The 23,326-nt window shown below is 48.4% G+C and overlaps 1 protein-coding gene across 3 annotated transcripts in view; it reads right to left on the reverse strand.

The window, feature by feature from the left end:
* AP4B1 (adaptor related protein complex 4 subunit beta 1) overlaps positions 1-23,326 on the reverse strand; it is a 293,647-nt gene that overhangs the window by 60,812 nt on the left and 209,509 nt on the right. For all 3 annotated transcript variants that reach the window (XM_063955413.1, XM_063955414.1, XM_063955412.1), the window contains one exon: positions 6,638-7,134. In XM_063955413.1, the coding sequence (XP_063811483.1) occupies positions 6,638-7,134 (497 nt within the window). The remainder of the gene's footprint in view (positions 1-6,637; positions 7,135-23,326) is intronic.

The following is a 23,326-nucleotide window of genomic DNA, read 5'->3' on the forward strand; positions in this document are numbered from 1 at the left end:
TCTATGATGCTCACAAGAAAGGTCTTCCTACTTCCAAGCAGTCAATTGCCCGTTGGATTAGGCTTACTATTCAACAGGCCTATGCTTCTGCGGCCTTGCCTGTTCCTCGGTCTGGCAAGGTCCACTCTACCAGGTCTGTGGTTTCTTTCTGGTTGGCTGCCCCCCGTGGTGTGTCGGCCTTGCAACTATGCGGGCCCCTACATGCAGATGGACAAACACATTTGTCAAGTTCTACAGGTTTGATACCCTGGCCACGGAGGATGCCGCGTTTGGACATACAGTGTGCAGGCGTCTCAGCATGTTCCCACCCGTTCTGGGAGCTTTGGGACGTCCCCATCGTAATCAGTGTCCCCAGTATCCCTTAGGGTTATTAGAGAAAAAGAGGATTTTAATTACCTGCCGGTAAAGCCTTTTCTCGTAGTCCATAAGTTATACTGGGCACCCGCCTCTGTGCTTCACCTTTCCTGCAAGTTACTATTCTTGTGTTAAGTTGTTATTATCAGCTGTTGCTGTTTTCTGGTTTCACTAGCGGTTGCTAGTTTGTTATTGTTGTGTGCTGGTTCGTTAAACTCACCACTTGTGTCTTGTCATGTTTCCTCCTCTTAAGTATGTCCTTCTCCTTCCGGCAGTTTTCCTAGACTAAGCTGTGAGGGAGGGCAAAGAGGGGAGGAGCCAGCACACCCTGCTGAAGAAATTTAAAGTGCACCGGCTCCTTTGGACCCCATCTATACCCCATCGTAATCAGTGTCCCCATCATCCCTTATCGACTATGAGAAAAGGATTTACCGGTAGGTAATTAAAATCCTCTTTTCCTTATATAACGCAAATATATTATACAGCGATGCACAATGAATTAATTCACATTGATCCCTGTCTCAGTGAAGCTTACAATTTAACTTCTATACCATAGGTAAACACACTTAAGGCAAACCTACAAATTCCTTGTAGATGGTGAGCCGGTTGAAATCAAACCCATGGCTCCTGTGTTACATGGCAACAATACTAACCATTGTGGTACCTTGTCAGAGGCATCACCATGACTTTAACTTCAGACACCACTGGCTGACAGAAAATCTTTAATTTAGCCCTAGTGTCCAATAAGTAAGCACCCCAAGAATAAGTAGTATAAGCCATTGAGGTTTGAATTTCTTAGCCCTAACTCTGGCAATGTCAAAATTCACTTCTCCATTATTAGGATATGCCTTTAAATAATTGAATTCTCCAAATTTTAGACTACCTTTACTATATTATGTATTTTGATACCTGTTACATTCCGCAATCACCTAATTAAGTGAAAGAACAAGCATTTACTTTGTCTCCTGCAAATGTTCCACTGTGCTAGTTGGTGAAAAAGAAGATTTTTGGTTACTTACAGTTTAATTTTTTTCTCTGAGTCATGCTGGGGGACAATGGACCATGAGCATGACTCCTAGAAAAAGATTCAATGGTAAGTAACCAAAAATCCACTGTTCTCATTTATCACTGCTGGGGGGCACACTGGACTACACTCTGTAAAAGGTTGGAACCTCTGGATGTAGGACCAGGCGCCACTGGAAATAAACAGATAGAGACAAAATCTGGTCCTTCAAGGAACGCAACTGTAATCTGGTCTCCAAACATTCCTGAAGGAAAGCCAAGAAACAAGAAAGGCGAAATCTGGAAGTATGAACCCTGCGCCTTTCACACCACAAGATGTAGATCATCCAGACCCTGTGGTAATTGCGCCACAAAATCGGTTTCCAGGCATGCTCATAATATGGAATATAGACGGAGAAAACCCCTTGGCCTTCAAGAGCCCGGCCTCAAAAGCCAAGCAGTTAAAGCCAACTGAGGAATGTCCTCTATCCCACAGAGCAACCAGGATCATCGGTACCTGGTGATCTTTGACCTGTTTGTGGGACAGGTAACATGGGAATTGGAGTAAACAGATACACGAGACGGAAGATCCACAGAACCGTCATGGCATCCATCGCAAACATCATTATGTCTCTGGTCCTTGCACAAAACCTGGGGGAACTTGAAGTTGTGAGGAAAGGCTATGAGGTCCACCTCTGGAAGACCCCACTTCCGAGCCATCTGTTAGAAGACCTCCAGAAAGAATGACCACTTCCCCAGGAGAAACATGGTTCTGCTGAGGAAGTCCGTCTCCCAATTTTCCCCACCTGGTATGAACACCGCAGAGATCGCCTGAACAAAGGCCTTCTCCCAGGAAAGAATGCATGGCATCTCCGGCATTGTGCTTGTGCTCCCGATCTTATTCATGTACTTCACTGCAGTGGCATTGTCTGACTGAATCCGCACTGGTCAGCTGACCAGGACAGACTGGGCCCCTAACAGAGCTAGACAGTTGGGCCTGAGCTTGAGCACACTGATTGGAATGGCCGACCCCAATTATGACAAAAGACCCTGGAGGCAAAGATGTAATGCCATAACACCCCAACTGAGGAGATTCGTGTCCGTCACTATGACCCAAGCCAGAGAGACCAAGGATCGCTGCTGGAACAGATGAACAGAAAGATACACCGTGCAACCATACAACTTCTGGAGGATTTCCCACTGGAATTTCTGCAAATGGAACCTGGCACGGAGGTGGAGACCATCATGCAATACAGCTTCATGCACAGCAAGATGGACGGACAAGGCATCTACAGCACTGTCATGACCAAATCCTGTAGGGTGTGGGCCTTGGACTCTGGCATAAACACTAGCTGCAGAGAGACGTCGAAGACCACCCCCAGTAAAAGCACGCGCTAAGTAGGTATAAGAAGAGACTTCTTGGATTTAGGATCCAGATGTGATCCTGAAGCATCTGCTCCATGTGGTCCAGGTGCACCTGCAACTGAGAAGCCGAACTGTCCTTCATGAGCAGATTGTCCTAATAAGGTATGTGAAAAATGAGCGGGAATATGGGGGGTCACTCCAACCCGTTCGCACGCAGCGGTGTGAACGGGACTGGAATGCGCATGCGCGTCGTTGCCTGGCGACCACGACACTGACAGAGAAGAAAGCGATCGCAGCGGCGACCGCAAGAAGATGGCCAGCAAGAGGGTGTTCCGGGGTGTCATCTTACAGTTTGCTGCCGTTTTTGGGGAGTGGTAAGTAAAACGCAGGCGTGTCCAGGCGTACGGAGGTGTGACGTCAAAGCCGGTGCCATCATCGCTGGATCCGTCACACTGGGTAAGTATGTCCAGGGCTGGTCTTGTCTTGAGTGAAACTTTTTTAGCATAGCAGGGCTGCACAAGCGATCGCAGCCCAGCTATGCTAAAATACACTCCCATAGGCGGAGATTAGTTGATCGCACCAGCAGCAAAAAGTTGCTTGGTGCGATCAACTCGGAATGACCCCCATGGCCACATAGAATTGCTAGTGAGATGTGCCGACTAAGAAACGGAAGAGATCACCGATTGGAGAGATTCCATCCAAAAATGATCCACTACATGAAGACACAAAATCTGCCGTAAGGAGTCGTTCGGCTTCTGAACAAGGAATAGGGTGGATTACAAATCTAGTTGCCGTTCTAGTGCCGGAACTGAATCAGAGAATTCATAGTCTGGTCTAAGGGGGGGATTCAGACCTGATTACTGGGCTGCAAACTTTGCTGTCCTGCGTTCAGATAGTCGCCGCCTCCAGGGGGGAGTGTAGATTCGCCATGCAAGTGTTAAATCCCATGTGCATTCAGAGCTCCAAAATGCACAGCAGCGATCAGGTCTGAATCACCCCCTAAGGCCATGCTCCTAACCGTATCCCAGCTAAGGGCGGTGGCAGAAACACGGCATGGCGGAGGACCATTAAGGTCGATTGAGAAATAAGTAATTGAAAATATCTTTGGCGCTACCACCTTTATATTAGTCAATGATGGAAAAGTCTATAGGATTGTCCCATAAGCTTTCTCTGTAACTGAATTTTGATCTTGCTGTCTTCCAAATTTCTTCAGATCTTGGAATTCCTTACGGATAGGTATACATATAAACAGAAGAAAGAAGAATATATAGTGTAGTATTTTTTTTTAAAAAAGTTCAAATTTATTTTAGATGACACGGATGATAAAAAGCATTTAAAAAGAATTTTTCTTCCATCCAATAAAATTCTGTGTTTTTTATATATGATTGGAACCGTACCGTGTCAAGCTCCCAGCATGGAGCAATGGAAAGAGCACAAAGTTGGAGTCTCCGGAATTCCTCCTTACTCCCTCCAGGCAAAACACCGGCAGCTGGACCAGGCAGGCTCCCTTCCAAATTAGGATGCAGGTAGATGGATTCAATAGCCGCCAACGCGTTTCGAGTTCTAATAAACTCTTCCTCAAGGCAGAATCTTTAAGGTCGATTACCTAACCTCTGGAAATGATGCCCAGCACCCAAGCGCCTGAAGATGACTACACCCACTGGTCCCGCCCGGGCTAGTTGGACAAAAAGCCTTTTCCAGTGCTAGGTCTCTCAGTAGCTTTGGATTCCGAACATCTGTTGGCCCCAGAAAAACAGTCCTTCTGCAAAGAACCTCTGCTGTGGAAAAAACCTGCCTGTCGGAGTGTCCTCTAGAGGGTGCCCACCACCCGAAAGCAGGAGCAAAATGCACAAAACTGCGGACTCCGCTGCTTTGGGAACAGACACAGGAAGAAAAGTGCTCTTCACACCAGTGCAGTGATCGCGGTGAGCAAAAAAGTTTGTGGGTCCCAGGGACCCCTTATTTAGAAAAAAAAAATGGGGTCCTATGCTACTGTTTCTAGGTCCCATTACATATTAATGGGGTGAGGGCAAGCAGCATTTGGGACAGTGCAGTACATTCCATACACCCTCCTATATCATACCACAGCTCCCCGCTGCAGCACCTACATTCCACACACACCCCATACCATACCACCCACAGCTCCCTACTGCAACACCTACATTCTATACACACCCCCATACCATACCACCCTCAGCTCCCTACTGCAGCACCTACATTCCATACACACCCCATACCATACCACCCACAACTACCTACTGCAGCACCTACATTCCATACACACACCATACCACAACTCCCTCCTGCAGCACCTACATTCCATACACACCCCATACCATACCACAGCTCCCTACTGCAGCACCTACATTCCATACACACCCCATACCATACCACAGCTGCCTACTGCAGCACCTTCATTCCATACACACCCCATACCATACCACCCACAGCTCCCTATTGCAGCACCTACATTCCATACACACCCAATACCATACCACCCTCAGCTCCCTACTGCAGCACCTACTTTCCATACACACCCCATACCATACCACCCACAACTACCTACTGCAGCACCTACATTCCATACACACACCATACCACAACTCCCTCCTGCAGCACCTACATTCTATACACACCCCATACCATACCACAGCTCCCTACTGCAGCACCTACATTCCATACACACCCCATACCATACCATACCACAGCTGCCTACTGCAGCACCTTCATTCCATACACACCCCATACCATACCACAGCTGCCTACTGCAGCACCTACATTCCATACACACCCAATACCATACCACAACTCCCTACTGCAGCACCTACATTCCATACGCACCTCATACCACAGCTACCTACTGCAGCACCTACATTCTATACAACTCCATACCATACCACAGCCGCCTACTGCTGCTCCTACATTCTATACAACTCCATACCATACCACCCACACCTCCTTACTGCGGCACCTACATTCCATACACCCACATACCATACCACAGCTCCCTACTGCAGCACCTTCATTCCATACCACACCACCCACAGCTCTCTACTGCAGCACCTAAATGCCATACACCCCATACCACCAACAGCTCCCTAATGCAGCACCTACATTCCAAACACACCCCATACCATACCTCCCCTACTGTAGCACCTACATTCTATAGCTCCCTACTGCAGCACCTATATTCTATACACCCCATACCATAGCTCCCTACTGCAGCACTTCCTACACCCCCCCCCCCCCCCCATTTCAAACAACAGCTCTGTCCTGCAGCACGTTTTCGAAATATTCCCCCACACTGTACTAAGTGTGCTGCTGGTGGTTGGAGCAAGGGCTGAGGGCAGATTAAGGAGAGGGGGTCCGGTGCTGTGTGGCTGTGTGTTACGGGGGGGGGAGCGGTGGGGTGGGATCGCCACTGCTCCCCATTCCCTACCTCCGTGAATCCGCCTATACCTAAGAGCCAACAGGATGCTGGCAGGCAGCATGTGGTAAGATGGGAGGTCAGCCAGACTGTCTCCTATCTCCTATAGGAGAGCCCCAGTTGGAGGCTGCTTTCAGCGGGGGCGGAGAATGCACGGTTCCCAGTGATTATGAGCGGCTTTGACCTGTGGACTTGAAACAGCAATAGCAATACATGTAAAACAAGTCTGATATAGCATTTGTTGCTATTGAAGTTTTAAATTCATTGGCTAAAGCCATGAGAATTGTCTAGTAAATATACCTCTATAACTGGGCAGTTGACGAGAACTATGGCACAGCGGTTAGCATGGTTGCATCACATAACACCGGTCCATTGGTTCGATTTTGTTGATGACATTTTATTTAACACTGTATTTATAACAAGCATGTACTAAAAAGTAAAAGAAAAATGGATAAACTCTTTAAAAAAATGTTTTGTTAGTATAATTACCAATTGCAAAAATTGCAGTGTGGGCAGGTTGTGTTGACACATCTGTGCAGCACACCCGGAGTTCCTCTAGTATATTATGGACGTTTTCATCATTGACTAGTTCACACAGGATGTCAATCTTCTGGTTCTTAATGTAGTGAGGATCATTATACGAACAGAAAAACTTTTTGTAACAGTTGCTAAAATGCCCTTGCAAGCTGCTGAGGATCTCTCGGACATGACACAAAGCCGCAAAGCACATCTCTCTACTTTCGGAAGTACAAGCTGCAAGCAGTGGACTTTTCAGTCGAACAAGGACATCTGTCTGGACATGAGGAAAATCTTTTGCTACAACCAAGAAGAGTTTGGTGGCCCCCATGACCACGCTGATGTGAGTGCTCTTCAGATAGTTATCCAGTATATTCAGGATGTCAAAAATCTCCTCTTCACTTTGTGGTTTATACTGCAGAAGAAATGTTAGGACTTCACTTTGTCCCCACTGATCCAATTCAGCCAACCTTAACAAAATATAATTGCGTTAATTTTGCAATCACTGGAAAGCTATAGGGGGTAATTCCAAGTTGATTGCAGCAGGATTTTAGTTAGCAATTGGGCAAAACCATGTGCACTGCAGGGGAGGCAGATATAACATGTGCAGAGAGAGTTAGATTTGGGTGGGGTGTGTTCAATCTGCAATCTAATTTGCAGTGTAAAAATAAAGCAGCCAGTATTTAATCTGCACAGAAACAAAATAACCCACTCAAATCTAACTGTTTCTGCACATGTTATATCTGCCTCCCCTGCAGTGCACATGATTTTGCCCAATTGCTAAAAAAAATCCTGCTGCGATCAACTTGAAATTACCCCCTTAGTGTACTGCAGGGGTGGCCAACCAGTCAGAGACAAAGAACCAAAAAATCTTGTTAGGTACGTCAAAGAGCCGACATCAAATCGAAGGCGCGTGTGCAAAAATGAGGTGTAAACGTGTGCATGCTAGGCCACCCCTGGTATAAAAGACAATGAAAATGCCAGATCCACATAAAATAAATTTTAAAGCCAGAATCAACATAAAATAGATTGAAAAAAACACTTCCACATAAAACAGGATTTTAATACCTACCGGTAAATCCTTTTCTCCTAGTACGCAGAGGATGCTGGGATCCACTTCATGACCATGGGGTATAGACGGTTCCGCAGGAGCCATGGGCACTCTTAATACTTTTCAATGGGTGTGAACTGGCTCCTCCCTCTATGCCCCTCCTCCAGACCTCAGTTATAGGAACTGTGCCCAGGGAGACGGACATTTCGAGTAAAGGATTTACTTTAAAACTAATGGTGAGATACATACCAGCTCACACCATAACCATGCCGCACACATGGCCTTCAACACAACACACGCCAACAGGCATGAACCCATTACAGCAACATGCTGAAACTAATACAGTTTGAGTATCCCTTATCCAAATATTCCGAAATTGTTTTCTGATGGCTCAATGTGCACAAACTTTGTTTAATACACAAAGTTATTAAAAATATTGTATTAAATGAGCTTCAGGCTGTGTGTATAAGGTGTATAAGAAACATAAATGAATTGTGTGAATGTAGACACACTTTGTTTAATGCACAAAGTTATAAAAAAATTGTATAAAATGACCATCAGGCTGTGTGTATAAGGTGTATATGTAACATAAACGCATTCTGTGCTTAGATTTAGATCCCATCACCATGATATCTCATTATGGTATGCAATTATTCCAAAATACGGAAAAATCTGATATCCAAAATACCTCTGGTCCCAAGCATTTTGGATAAGGGATACTCAACCTGTATAACACAACTTGTATAACTCTAATAACAAATATGCAGGTAAAGTACGCACTGGGACGGGCGCCCAGCATCCTCTACGGACTAGGAGAAAAGGATTTACCGGTAGGTATTAAAATCCTGTTTTCTCATACGTCCTAGAGGATGCTGGGGTCCACTTCATGACCATGGGGTTTATACGAAAGCTCCAGTACGGGCGGGAGAGTGCGGATGACCCTGCAGCACCGTTTGACCAAACTTGAGGTCCTCATCGGCCAAGGGGTCAAACTTGAAGAACTTTGCAAATGTGTTTGACCCTGACCAAGTAGCTGCTCGGCAGAGTTGTAATGCCGAGACCACCATCGGGCAGCCGCCCAGTATGAGCCCACCTTCCTAGTAGAATGGACCTTCAACGACTTAGGTAACAGCAAACCAGCCGTAGAATGAGCATGCTGAATCGTTCCTCTGATCCAGTGCGCAATAGTCTGCTTGGAAGCAGGACACCCAATTTTTTGGGGAGCATACAGACAAACAGAGCCTCTGTTTTCCGTATCCTAGCTGTTCTAGCATCATAAATCTTCAAAGCCCTCACCACATCAAGAGACTTTGACTAAGTGAAGGTGTCAGTAGCCACTGGCACCACAATAGGTTTATGTGGAAAGATGAAATCACCTTTGGAAGAAAATGTTGGCAAGTTCTCAACTCTGCTCTATCTTCATGGAAGATCAGATAAGGGCTCTTGTGAGACAAGGCCCCCAATTCAGACACCCGCCTTGTGGATGCCAAAGCCAAAAGCATCACCACTTTCCAAGTGAGAAACTTCAACTCTATCCCTTGTAGAGGTTCAAACCAATCCGAATTAAGGAACTGCAACACCACGTTAAGGTCCAATGGTGCCACTGGAGGCACAAATGGAGGCTGGATGTGCAGCTCATCTTTCACGAAGGTCTGAAGTTCTGGAAGAGAGGCCAATTGTTTTTGGAAAAAGACTGATAAGGTCGAAATCTGGACCTTGATTGATCCCAATCGATGGTCCGCCTCCACATCAGCCTGTAGAAAATGGAGAAAACGTCCCAACTGAAATTCTTCCATAGGAGCTTTCTTGGATTCACACCAAGACACATATTTTCTCCAAATACACTGGTAATGTTTAGACGTTACTCCTTTCCTGGCCTGAATAAGAGTGGGGATGACTTCCTTGGGAATACCCTTTCGGGCTAGGATCCGGCGCTCAACAGCCATGCCGTCAAATATAGCTGCGGTAAGTCTTGATACACGCACGGCCCCTGCTATAGCAGGTCCTCGTGAAGAGGAAGAGCCCGAGGTTCTTCTATGAGCAACTCCTGAAGATCTGTGTACCAAGCCCTCCTTGGCCAGTCTGGGGCAATGAAGATTGCACGAACTCTTGTCCTTCTTATTATCTTGAGAGCTTTTGGGGTCAGCGGAAGTGGAGGGAAGACATACACCGACCTGAATACTCACTGGGCCACCAGCGCATCTACTGCTATTGCTTGAGGGTCTCTCGACCTGGAACAATATCTCTGAAGCTTCTTGTTGAGACGAGACGCCATCATGTCTATTTGAGGAATTCCCCAAAGACTTGTCACCTCTGCGAAGACTTCTTGGTGGAGGCCCCACTCTCCTGGATGGAGATCGTGTCTGCTGAGGAATTCTGCTTCCCAGTTGTCTACTCCCGGAATTAAAATTGCAGACAGAGCCTGTACATGTCTTTCTGCCCAGAGGAGGATCTTTGTCACCTCTGCCATTGCCGCTCTGCTTTTCGTTCTGCCCTGCCTGTTTATGTACGCGACTGCTGTTACATTGTCCGACTGGATCTGGACGGTATGATCTTGAAGAAGATGTACCGCCTGATGAAGGCCGCTGTAAATGTCTCTCAATTCCAGCACGTTTATGTGAAGGCAGGCTTCCTGACTTGACCATTTTCCTTGGAAGCTTTCCCCCTGAGTGACAGCTCCCCAGCCTCAGAGACTTGCATCCGTGGTTACAAGGACCCAGTCCTGAATCCCGAACCTGCGTCCCTCTAGAAGGTGAGAACTGTGTAGCCACCACAGGAGCAAAATCATGGCTTTCGACGACAGGATTATCTTCCGGTGCATGTGTAGGTGGGAACCCGACCACTTGTCCAACAGGTCCCACTGGAATGCTCTGGCATGGAACCTGCCAAACTGTATGGCCTTGTAAGCCGCCACCATCTTCCCCAACAACCGAATGCACTGATGGATCGACATACTTATTGGCTTCAATATCTGTCTCACCATATCCTGTATTTCCAGAGCCTTTTTTCACTGGAAGAAATACTCTCTGAACCTCTGTGTCCAGAATCATTCAGAGAAAAGCCAATCTTGTCGTCGGCTCCAACTGTGACTTTGGGAAATTACGATCCAACCGTGTTGTTGTTGGAGTATGACCAGGGAGAGTGTGATGTTTTGTAGCAACTGCTCCCTGGATCTCGCCGTTATCAGGAGATCGTCCAGATAAGGTATTATACTGACTCCTTTTTGACGGAGGACCATCATTTCCGCCATCACCTTGGTGAATACCCTCGGCGCCGTGGAGAGACCGAAAGGCAACGTCTGGAATTGGTAATGGCAATCCTGAACCGCGAATCTCAGATAAGCCTGGTGAGGAGGATAAATGGGAACATGCAGGTAAGCATCTTTTATGTCTACTGACACCATGTAGTCCCCCTCCTCCAGACTGGAAATCACTGCCCTCAGTGATTCCATTTTGAACTTAAACCTTTTCAAGTAGAGATTTCTATTTTTTAGGTTCAAAATTGGACTGACCGAGCCGTCCAGCTTCGGAACTACAAAGAGGCTTGAATAAAACCCCTCCCCTTGCTGTGACACAGGTACCAGGACTATGACCTGATCCTGACATAATTTTTGAATCGCCGTCTTTACTGCCTCTCTTTCTGGAAGAGAAGCTGGCAAGGCCGATTTCAAAAATCGGCATGGGGGGACATCTTGAAACTCCAGCTTGTACCCCTGGGAAACTATTTGTAAAACCCAGGGATCCAGGCCAGATTGAATCCAACCTTGACTGAACAGTTTGAGACGTGCCCTCACCTGAGCTGCGTAATGCTGTAGATTTGGCAGAAGTAGGGGTTGACTTCTGCTCCTGGTAACCTGAAGTCGCGGAGGACTTCTTTCCCTTTCCCCTACCTGCAAAGAAGGGAGAACCTTTGGCCTTTTTGTATTTATTGGGCCGAAATGACTGCATGTGAGAGTGATATGTCTTTTTTGCTGGTGCAGGAGCAGAAGGCAAAAAAGTCGACTTACCTGCAGTAGCCGCTGAGACTAACGCATCCAGTCCATCACCAAATAAGGCCTCACCTTTACACGGGAGAGCCTCCATATTCTTTTTGGAATCTGCATCCGCGTTCCACTGGCGAATCCACAACGCCCGCCGAGCCGATACTGCCATGGTAGCGGCTGTTGAACTCAAGAGTCCAATATCTTTCATCGCCTCTAGCATATATGCAGCAGCGTCTTTGATATTCCCTAACTAAAGGAGTATCTCATCTTTATCAATCATGTCAATTTCTGATGACAAGCTTTCTGACCATTTTTCAATAGCGTGACTCACCCACGCGCAAGCAATTGTGGGCCTGAGCAGCATACCATTGGCAACATAAATGGATTTTAATGTAGTCTCCATTTTGCGGTCTGCCGGCTCCTTTAGTGAAGCCGTCCCAGGTGCAGGGAGAATTACTTTTTTTGTCAACCTAGACAGTGCACTGTCTAAAACAGGGAGTGACTCCCACTTTTTCCTGTCCTCTGTAGGGAAAGCATAAGCCATCTGAATCCTCTTGGGAATACAACATTTATTTTCGGGATTCACCCACACCCCTTCAAAGAGAGTATTTAGCTAGTGGGAAGGAGGGAAAGTAACCTTAGATTTCTTTTCTTTATAGAAATAGGCCTTCTCCTGAGGTACAGGAGTGGATTCAGTAACCTGCAGAACTTCTCTTATAGCCACAATCATATATTGTATATTTTTTGCCAATTTATGATCTATTTCCCTGGAGTCACTATCGTTGACACAAGAATCAGTGTCCGTGTAGGTATCAGTATTTACAATATTTGCAAACGGTCTCTTATGTGATCCAGAGGAGTCGCCTGCGGGTGGAAGAACAGAACCCTGAAAAATCACATCTTCCACAGACTTTCTCCAGCATTCTGCATGAGATTCAGACTTATCTAACCTCCTATTGATATGATGCATACTATCACGTATTTCTTTCACCCATGTAGGCTCTTGGTGTGCCGGTAGCGCCACCACATTACAAGTCTGTGTCCCTAAAATGGCTTCCTCCGGGGAAGAGCTCCCTGCCTCTGACATGTCTTACACATGTGCACAACACACACACACAGACACACTGGGACGTATAGGGGACAGACTCGCAGTAAAATCTGTCAGAGGGACACAGTTTAGGAACAGCCAGTTCACAACCCCAGCGTCAGTATATAATGCCTGTGAACACAAAATGCCCACTGACATGCAGCGCTGTGTTACACAGTAAACACACTTGTAAAACACCAAATTTGCTTGTGCCCCCCCCCCTGTTTTGCACCCTGATACTTGTAGTCAGAAGTGGAGGAGGATCAGCGATGTCTCCGCAGCCTGAGGAGAGAGAGAAAATGGCGTTGTGTGCTGGCTGCCTGAGGAAGAAGCTCCGCCCCAGCAATGATGCGTTTTTACCTCAGAGAGTTTTTATAATATTTATACAGGCGGGGGTAGGGCTGTGCCTGGGCATCTTATGCCAGTGACGTGCGGTGGGGTGAGGCAGGGCCTTTCCTGTCATACTAACATTTGTATCAGAGGTTTGACTGTATAAAGTATATAAAAAATACAAAGAATATGTTTGAAATATCTTCTTTGCATTATTCTAATCAATTTTATAGCCAAAACTCTGGAGTAAAAAGTCTATGGTAGGTGAGGCAGTGCCTCACCTGGCTAACTTTTCCGCACATCTCTAATCAAAACTCAATAAATTTCAAGGAGATTATACTGCTACACCTGTGTATAATGCCCAGATGTACGCTTTGGCTCATAAATTGCATGTAAAACTGGCTCTGGTGCTAGTCAGTGCCTCCTGAGCCATTTAGCTCATCACACGTCCCTGTCCCTTATGCCCCCTTTTAGCCAGTTTCTATAGGTATTTTGCTGCCCAGGGCGCCCCCCCTGCGCCCTGCAGTGCTTGTGTGTGTGGGCAGCAATGTCGTGCTGCGCTCCCACCAGCCGCGCGGTACCTCAGCCGTCACTTTACTTGATTGAAGATCTATCTTCTTCTACTCACCTGTCTTCTGACTTCTGGCTCTGTGAGGGGGGTGACGGCGTGCTGTGGGAGTGAGCATATAGACACGGCTAGTGTTCAGTACCCTTCATGTGCTAATGGTGTCCTGTCAGCCAGAAGCAGAGCCATGAAACTCTTCAGGAAGTTGGTTCCTACTTCTGCCCCCTCAGTCCCACAAAGCAGGGAGACTGTTGCCAGCAGTTCTCCCTGAAAATAAAAAACCTAACATAAGTCTTTTCAGAGAAGCTCAGTAGAGCTCCCCTGGAGTGCATCCAGTCTGCCTGGGCACATTTCTAAAGCTGAGGTCTGGAGGAGGGGCATATAGGGAGGAGCCAGTTCACACCCATTGAAAAGTCTTAAGAGTGCCCATGGCTCCTGCGGAATCGTCTATACCTCATGGTCATGAAGTGGACCCCAGCATCCTCTAGGACGTATGAGAAAATAATAAAAAAATCCAGATACACATAAAATATATCGAAAAAACCATATTCACATAATACACTTCAGCTCCTCCATATGTCACACCAGCCAGTACCCTCCTGTGTCAATGTGTCACTCCAGCCAGCACCCTCCTGTGTCACTCCAGTCAGCTCCCCATTGTGTCTCTCCTGCCAGGATTCTCCTTTGTCACTCCAGCCAGCTCCCCATTGTGTCACTCTTGCCAGCACATTCCTGTGTCACTCCTGCCAGCACCCTTCTCTATCACTCCAGTCAGCTGCCCCATTATGTCTCTCCTACCAGGATCCTTCTGTGACAAAGCCGCTAATTCTGACACACGCATAGCCGGAGCTAAGGCCAATAGCATGACCACCTTCCACGTGAGAAATTTTAACTCCACGGTTTTGAGTGGCTCAAACCAGTGTGACTTCAGGAAACTCAACACCACGTTAAGATCCCAAGGTGCCACTGGAGGCACAAAAGGGGGCTGAATATGCAGCACTCCCTTTACAAACGTCTGGACTTCAGGAAGAGAAGCCAGTTCTTTTTGAAAGAAAACGTATAGGGCCGAAATCTGGACCTTAATGGAACCCAATTTTAGGCCCAAAGTCACTCCCGACTGTAGGAAGTGAAGGAAACGGCCCAGCTGGTATTCCTCTGTAGGGGCATTCCTTGCCTCACACCAAGCAACATATTTTCACCATATACGGTGATAATGTTTAGCCGTCACGTCCTTCCTAGCCTTTATCAGCGTAGGAATAACCTCATCCGGAATGCTTTTTCTGCTAGGATCCGGCATTCAACCGCCATGCCGTCAAACGCAGCCGCGGTAAGTCTTGGAACAGACAGGGCCCCTGTTGCAACAGGTCCTGTCTTAGAGGCAGAGGCCATGGGTCCTCTGTGAGCATTTCTTGCAGCTCTGGATACCAAGTCCTTCTTGGCTAATCCGGAACAATGAGTACTGTTCTCACTCCTCTTTTTCTTATGATTCTCAGCACCTTGGGTATGAGAGGAAGAGGAGAAAATACATAAACCGACTGGAATACCCACGGTGTCACTAGTGCGTCTACAGCTATCGCCTGAGGGTCTCTTGACCTGGCGCAATACCTCTGTAGCTTTTTGTTGAGGCGGGACGCCATCATGTCCACCTGTGGCAGTTCCCACCGACTTGCAATCTGCGCGAAGACTTCTTGATGAAGTCCCCACTCTCCCGGGTGGAGGTCGTGCCTGCTGAGGAAGTCTGCTTCCCAGTTGTCCACTCCTGGAATGAACACTGCTGATAGTGCTCTTACGTGATTCTCCGCCCAGCGAAGAATTCTGGTGGCTTCCGCCATCGCCACCCTGCTCCTTGTGCCGCCTTGGCGGTTTACATGAGCCACTGCGGTGATGTTGTCTGACTGAATCAGCACCGATTGGTCGCGAAGCAGGGTCTCCGCTTGACTTAGGGCGTTGTATATGGCCGTTAGTTCCAGGATATTGATGTGAAGGCAAGTCTCCTGACTTGACCACAGACCTTGGAAATTTCTTCCCTGTGTGACTGCCCCCCACCCTCGGAGGCTTGCATCCGTGGTCACCAGGACCCTGTCCTGAATGCCGAATCTGCGGCCCTTGAGAAGGTGAGCACTCTGCAGCCACCACAGAAGAGACACCCTGGCCCTGGGGGATAGGGTGATCAGACGATGCATCTGTAGATGTGATCCGGACCACTTGTCCAACAGATCCCATTGAAAGGTCCTCGCATGGAACCTGCCGAAGGGAATGGCCTCGTATGATGCCACCATCTTTCCCAGGACTCGCGTGCAGTGATGCACCGACACCTGTTTTGGTTTTAATAGGTCTCTGACCAGTGTCATGAGCTCCTGAGCCTTCTCCATCGGGAGATAAACCCTCTTCTGGTCTCTGTCCAGAATCATGCCCAGGAAGGGCAGACGAGTCGTAGGAATCAACTGCGACTTTGGAATATTTAGAATCCAGCCGTGCTGTTGCAACACTTCCCAAGAGCGTGCTACGCTGATCAGCAACTGCTCTCTGGACCTCGCCTTTATGAGGAGATCGTCCAAGTATGGGATAATTGTGACACCTTGCTTTCGCAGGATCACCATCATTTCCGCCATTACCTTGGTAAATATTCTCGGTGCCGTGGAGAGACCAAACGGCAACGTCTGGAATTGGTAATGACAATCCTGTACCACAAATCTGAGGTACGCCTGATGAGGTGGATAAATGGGGACATGAAGGTATGCATCCTTTATGTCCAGAGACACCATAAAATCCCCCCCTTACAGGCTTGCGATGACCGCTCTGAGCGATTGCATCTTGAACTTGAACCTTTTCAGGTATATGTTCAGGGATTTTAAATTCAATATGGGTCTGACCAAACCGTCCGGTTTCGGTACCACAAACATGGTCGAATAATAACCCTTTCCTTGTTGAAGGAGGGGAACCTTGACCACCACCTGCTGAAGATACAATTTGTGAATTGCAGCTAACACTATTTCCCTCTCTAAGGGGGAAGCTGGCAGGGCCGATTTGAGGTATCGGTGAGGGCGCATCTCTTCGAATTCCAGCTTGTATCCCTGAGACACAATCTCTAGTGCCCAGGGATCCACCTGGGAGTGAACCCACTTGTGGCTGAAATTTCGGAGACGCGCCCCCCACCGAGCCTAGCTCCGCCTGAGGAGCCCCAGCGTCATGCGATGGATTTAGTGGAAGCCGGGTAGGACTTCTGTTCCTGGGAACTAGCTGTGTTATGCAGCTTCTTTCCTCTGCCCCTGCCTCTGGCAAGAAAGGACGCACCTCGGACTTTCTTGCCTTTTTGTGATCGAAAGGACTGCATTTGGTAATACGGTGCTTTCTTAGGTTGTGAGAGAACATATGGCAAAAAATTTGACTTTCCAGCAGTAGCTGTGGAGACCAGGTCCGAGAGACCTTCCCCAAACAATTCCTCACCCTTGTAAGGTAAAACCTCCATGTGCCTTTTTGAGTCGGCATCGCCTGTCCATTGCCGAGTCCACAGGACCCTTCTGGCAGAAATCGATATCTCATTTATTCTAGAGCCCAGAAGGCTAATGTCTCTTTGAGCATCTCTCATATATAATAAGAATTTACTCACCGGTAATTCTATTTCTCGTAGTCCGTAGTGGATGCTGGGGACTCCGTAAGGACCATGGGGAATAGACGGGCTCCGCAGGAGACTGGGCACTCTAAAGAAAGATTAGGTACTATCTGGTGTGCACTGGCTCCTCCCTCTATGCCCCTCCTCCAGACCTCAGTTAGGGAAACTGTGCCCGGAAGAGCTGACATTACAAGGAAAGGATTTTGGAATCCAGGGTTAAGACTCATACCAGCCACACCAATCACACCGTACAACTCGTGATAACCTTACGCAGTTAACAGTATGAACAACAACTGAGCCTCACTCAACGGATTGCTCATAACAATAACCCTTTATTAAGCAATAACTATATACACGTATTGCAGAAAGTCCGCACTTGGGACGGGCGCCCAGCATCCACTACGGACTACGAGAAATAGAATTACCGGTGTGTAAATTCTTATTTTCTCTAACGTCCTAGTGGATGCTGGGGACTCCGTAAGGACCATGGGGATTATACCAAAGCTCCCAAACGGGCGGGAGAGTGCGGATGACTCTGCAGCACCGAATGGGCAAACACAAGGTCCTCCTCAGCCAGGGTATCAAACTTGTAGAACTTAGCAAATGTGTTTGAACCTAACCAAGTAGCAACTCGGCAGAGCTGTAAAGCCGAGACCCCTCGGGCAGCCGCCCAAGAAGAGCCCACTTTCCTTGTGGAATGGGCTTTCACTGATTTTGGATGCGGCAATCCAGCCGCAGAATGAGCCTGCTGAATCGTGCTACAGATCCAGCGAGCAATAGTTTGCTTTGAAGCAGGAGCACCCAGCTTATTGGGTGCATACAGGACAAACAGCAAGTCAGTCTTCCTGACTCCAGCCGTTCTGGTCACATAAATCTCAAAGCCCGGACTACGTCCAGCAACTTGGAGTCCTCCAAGTCACGAGTAGCCGCAGGCACCACAATAGGTTGGTTCAAATGAAAAGATGACACCACCTTTGGCAGAAATTGCGGACGAGTCCGCAATTCTGCCCTGTCCATATGGAAAACCAGATAGGGGCTTTTACATGACAAAGCCGCCAATTCTGAAACCCGCCTAGCCGAAGCTAAGGCCAACAGCATGATCACTTTCCACGTGAGATACTTTAACTCCACAGTCTTAAGTGGTTCAAACCAGTGGGATTTCAGGAAATCCAACACCACATTAAGATCCCAAGGTGCCACTGGTAACACAAAAGGGGATGAATATGCAGCACTCCCTTTACAAACGTCTGAACCTCAGGCAGTGAAGCCAGTTGTTTTTTAAAGAAAATGGATAGGGCCGAAATCTGGACCTTTATGGACCCCAATTTTAGGCCCATAGTCACCCCCGACTGTAGTAAGTGCAGGAATCGACCCAGCTGGAATTCCTCTGTAGGGGCCTTCCTGGCCTCAGACCAAGCAACATATTTTCGCCATATACGGTGATAATGCTTTGCGATCACGTCCTTCCTAGCCCTTATCAGCGTAGGAATAACTTCATCCGGAATGCCCTTTTCTGTTAGGATCCGGCGTTCAACCGCCATGCCGTCAAACGCAGCCGCGGTAAGTCTTGGAACAGACAGGGCCCCTGTTACAACAGGTCCTGTCTGAGAGGCAGAGGCCATGGGTTCTCTGTGATCATCTCTTGTAGTTCTGGGTACAAGTCCTTCTTGGCCAATCCGGAACAATGAGTATTGTTCTCACTCCTCTTTTTCTTACTATTCTCAGCACCTTGGGTATGAGAGGAAGAGGAGGAAACACATAGAACGACTGGAACACCCACTGTGTTACAAGTGCGTCCACAGCTATCGCCTGAGGGTCCCTTGACCTGGCGCAATATCTTTTTAGCTTTTTGTTGAGGCGGGACGCCATCATGTCCACCTGTGGCAGTTCCCATCGATTTGCAATCTGTGTGAAGACTTCTTGATGAAGTCCCCACTCTCCCGGGTGGAGGTCGTGTCTGCTGAGGAAGTCTGCTTCCCAGTTGTCCACTCCAGGAATGAACACTGCTGACAGTGCTTGCACGTGATTCTCCGCCCAACGAAGAATCTTTGTGGCTTCCGCCATTGCCACCCTGCTTCTTGTGCCGCCCTGGCGGTTTATATGGGCGACCGCCGTTATGTTGTCTGACTGAATCAGCACTGGTTGGCCTTGAAGCAGGGGCTCCTCTTGATTCAGGGCGTTGTATATGGCCCTTAGTTCCAGAATATTTATGTGCAGACAAGTCTCCTGACTTGACCACAGCCCTTGGAAGTTTCTTCCCTGAGTGACTGCCCCCCATCCGCGGAGTCTTGTATCCGTGGTCACCAGGACCCAGTCCTGTATGCCGAACCTGCGGCCCTCGAGAAGGTGGGCACTTTGCAGCCACCATAGAAGAGACACCCTGGCCCTGGTGGACAGGGTGATCAGCCGATGCATCAGAAGATGCGATCCGGACCACTTGTCCAGCAGATCCCACTGAAAGATCCTTGCATGGAACCTGCCGAAGGGAATGGCTTCGTATGATGCCACCATCTTTCCCAGGACTCGCGTGCAGTGATGCACCGATACCTGTTTTGGTTTTAGAAGGTCTCTGACCAGAGTCACGAGCTCCTGAGCCTTCTCCTCCGGGAGAAACACCTTCTTCTGTTCTGTGTCCAGAATCATGCCCAGGAAGGGCAGACGCGTCGTAGGAATCAGCTGTGATTTTGGAAAATTCAGAATCCAGCCGTGCTGTCGCAACACTTCCTGAGAGTGTGCTACGCTGATCAACAACTGCTCCCTGGACCTCGCCTTTATGAGGAGATCGTCCAAGTATGGGATAACTGTCACTCCTTGCTTCCGAAGGAGTACCATCATTTCCGCCATTACCTTGGTAAATATTCTCGGTGCCGTGGACAGGCCAAACGGCAACGTCTGGAATTGGTAATGACAGTCCTGTACCACAAACCTGAGGTACTCCTGATGAGGTGTATAAATGGGGACATGCAAGTAAGCATCCTTGATGTCCAGAGATACCACAATATCCCCTTCTTCCAGGCTTGCAATGACCGCAAAATTTTTCAGATAAATGTTCAGGGATTTTAAATTCAGAATTGGTCTTACCGAACCGTCCGGTTTCGGTACCACAAACACTGTGGAATAGTAACCTCTTCCCTGTTGAAGGTGGAGAACCTTTACTGTCACCTGCTGGAGGTATAGCTTGTGAATTGCCGCCAGCACTACCTCCCTTTCCATGGGGGAAGCTGGCAAGGCCGATTTTAGGTAACGGTGAGGGGGTGGGGGGGGGGTCACTTCGAATTCCAGCTTGTATCCCTGAGATACAATTTGTATAGCCCAAGGATCCACCTGTGAGAGAACCCACTGGTTGCTGAAATTTCGGAGACGCGCCCCCACCACTCCTGGCTCCGCCTGTGGAGCCCCAGCGTCATGCGGTGGACTTAGCGGAAGCCAGGGAGAACTTTTGTTCCTGGGAACTAGCTGCATGGTGCAGCTTCTTTCCTCTACCCCTGCCTCTGGCAAGAAAGGATGCACCTCTGACCTTCTTGCTTTTTTGAGAACGAAAGGACTGCATTTGGTAATACGGTGCTTTCTTAGGCTGTGAGGGAACATGATGCAAGAAAGTTGACTTCCCAGCTGTCGCTGTGGACACGAGGTCCGAGAGACCGTCCCCAAATAATTCCTCACCCTTGTAAGGCAAAACCTCCATGTGTTTTTTAGAATCGGCATCCCCTGTCCATTGCCGAGTCCATAAGACCCTTCTGGCAGAAATGGACATTGCATTTATTCTAGAGCCCAGCAGGCAAATGTCCCTCTGGGCATCCCGCATACATAAGACGGCGTCTTTGATATGACCCAGGGTTAGCAAAACAGTGTCCCTGTCCAGGGTATCTATCTCCTCTGACAGAGTATCTGTCCATGCTGCTACAGCGCTACACATCCAGGCCGAAGCAATAGCAGGTCTCAGTAGAGTACCAGAATGTGTATAAACTGACTTCAGGATAGCTTCCTGCTTCCTATCCGCAGGATCCGTTAGGGCAGCCGTATCCTGAGACGGCAGGGCCACCCTCTTAGATAAGCGTGTCAGCGCCTTGTCTACCCCAGGGGAGGACTCCCAACGTAACCTGTCCGTTGGCGGGAAAGGGTACGCCAGAAGTAGCTTTTTGGAAATCACTACTTTCTTATCAGGGGAACTCCACGCTTCTTCACATAATTAATTTAATTCATGTGAAGGGGGAAAAGTCACTGCTCGTTTTTTCTCCCCAAACATATACACCCTCTTGTCAGGGACAGGGTTATCCTCTGAAATGTGCAATACCTCCTTCATTGCAATAATCATGTAGCGGATGGCCTTGGTCATCTTAGGCTGTAAATTTGCCTCATCATCGTCGACACTGGAGTCGGACTCTGTGTCGGCATCTGTGTCAACCAGCTGAGATAGTGGCCGTTTATGAGACCCTGACGGCCTCTGAGTCGCCTGGTCAGGCACGGGTTGAGACCCCGGCTGTCCCACGGCTGCAGCCTTATCGAACCTTCTATGTAAGGAGCTTACATTATCATTTAAGACCTTCCACATATCCATCCAATCAGGTGTCGGCACCGACGGCGGCGACACCACATTTATCTGCACTTGCTCCGCCTCCACGTAACCCTCCTCATCAAACATGTCGACACAGACGTACCGACACACTGCACACACACAGGGAATGCTCTGACTGAGGACAGGACCCCACGAGGGCCTATTGGGGAGACAGAGAGAGTATGCCAGCACACACCAAGCGCTATATCACCCAGGGATTTATACTATAATAGTGATTACCCAATAGCTGCTGATATTTTGTATCTTTTGCGCCTAAATTTATGTGCCCCCCCCCCTCTCTTTTTCTCTTTCTGTACCTGGATACTGCAGGGGAGAGCCTGGGGAGCTGCTTCCAGCGGAGCTGTGAAGAGAAAATGGCGCTGGTTAGTGCTGAGGAAGAAGGCCCCGCCCCCTCAGCGGCGGGCTTCTGTCCCGCTTTCAATGTGTAAAAATGGCGGGGGCTCAGACATATATACAGTCCCTGACTGTATATATGTCTATTTCTGCCAGAAAGGTATTTAATTGCTGCCCGGGGCACCCCCCCCCCCCCCTGCGCCCTGCACCCTACAGTGACCAGAGTGTGCGGTGTGCTGTGGGACCAATGGCGCACAGCTGCAGTGCTGTGCGCTACCTTAAGTGAAGACAGGAGTCTTCTGCCACCGATTTCGATGTCTTCTTGCTTCTGCTGGCTGTGTATTTCTGGCTCTGCGAAGGGGACGGCGGCACGGCTCCAGGAACGGACGATCAAGGTTAGGTACCTGTGTTCGATCCCTCTGGAGCTAATGGTGTCCAGTAGCCTAAGAAGCGCAACCTAGCTGCAGTGAGTAGGTTTGCTTCTCTCCCCTCAGTCCCACGTAGCAGAGAGTCTGTTGCCAGCAGAAGCTCTCTGAAAATAAAAAAAACTAACAAAATACTTTCTTTACTAGTAAGCTCAGGAGAGCCCACTAGGAGCACCCAGCTCTGGCCGGGCACAGATTCTAACTGAGGTCTGGAGGAGGGGCATAGAGGGAGGAGCCAGTGCACACCAGATAGTACCTAATCTTTCTTTAGAGTGCCCAGTCTTCTGCGGAGCCCGTCTATTCCCCATGGTCCTTACGGAGTCCCCAGCATCCACTAGGACGTTAGAGAAAAGACAGCGTCTTTTATATGCCCCAGGGTCATTAATATAGTATCCTTGTCCAAGGTATCAAGCTCCCCCGATAAGGTATCCGTCCATGCTGCTACAGCACTACACACCCAGGCTGACGCAATTGCCGGCCTTAGTAAGGTACCTGAATGTATATAAACTTCAGGGTACCCTCTTGCAGCATCTTTTAGGGTGGCCGTATCCTGTGACGGCAGGGCTACCCTTTTGGATTAGCGTGTGAGAACTTTGTCCACCCTATGGGAGGATTCCCAGCGTAACCTGTACGTTGGCGGGAAAGGATACGCCATAAGCATCCGTTTGGAAATCTGCAGTTTTTTATCTGGAGATTCCCA

Source organism: Pseudophryne corroboree, chromosome 2 (genome assembly GCF_028390025.1).
Source record: "Pseudophryne corroboree isolate aPseCor3 chromosome 2, aPseCor3.hap2, whole genome shotgun sequence".
Lineage (NCBI taxonomy): Eukaryota > Metazoa > Chordata > Amphibia > Anura > Myobatrachidae > Pseudophryne > Pseudophryne corroboree.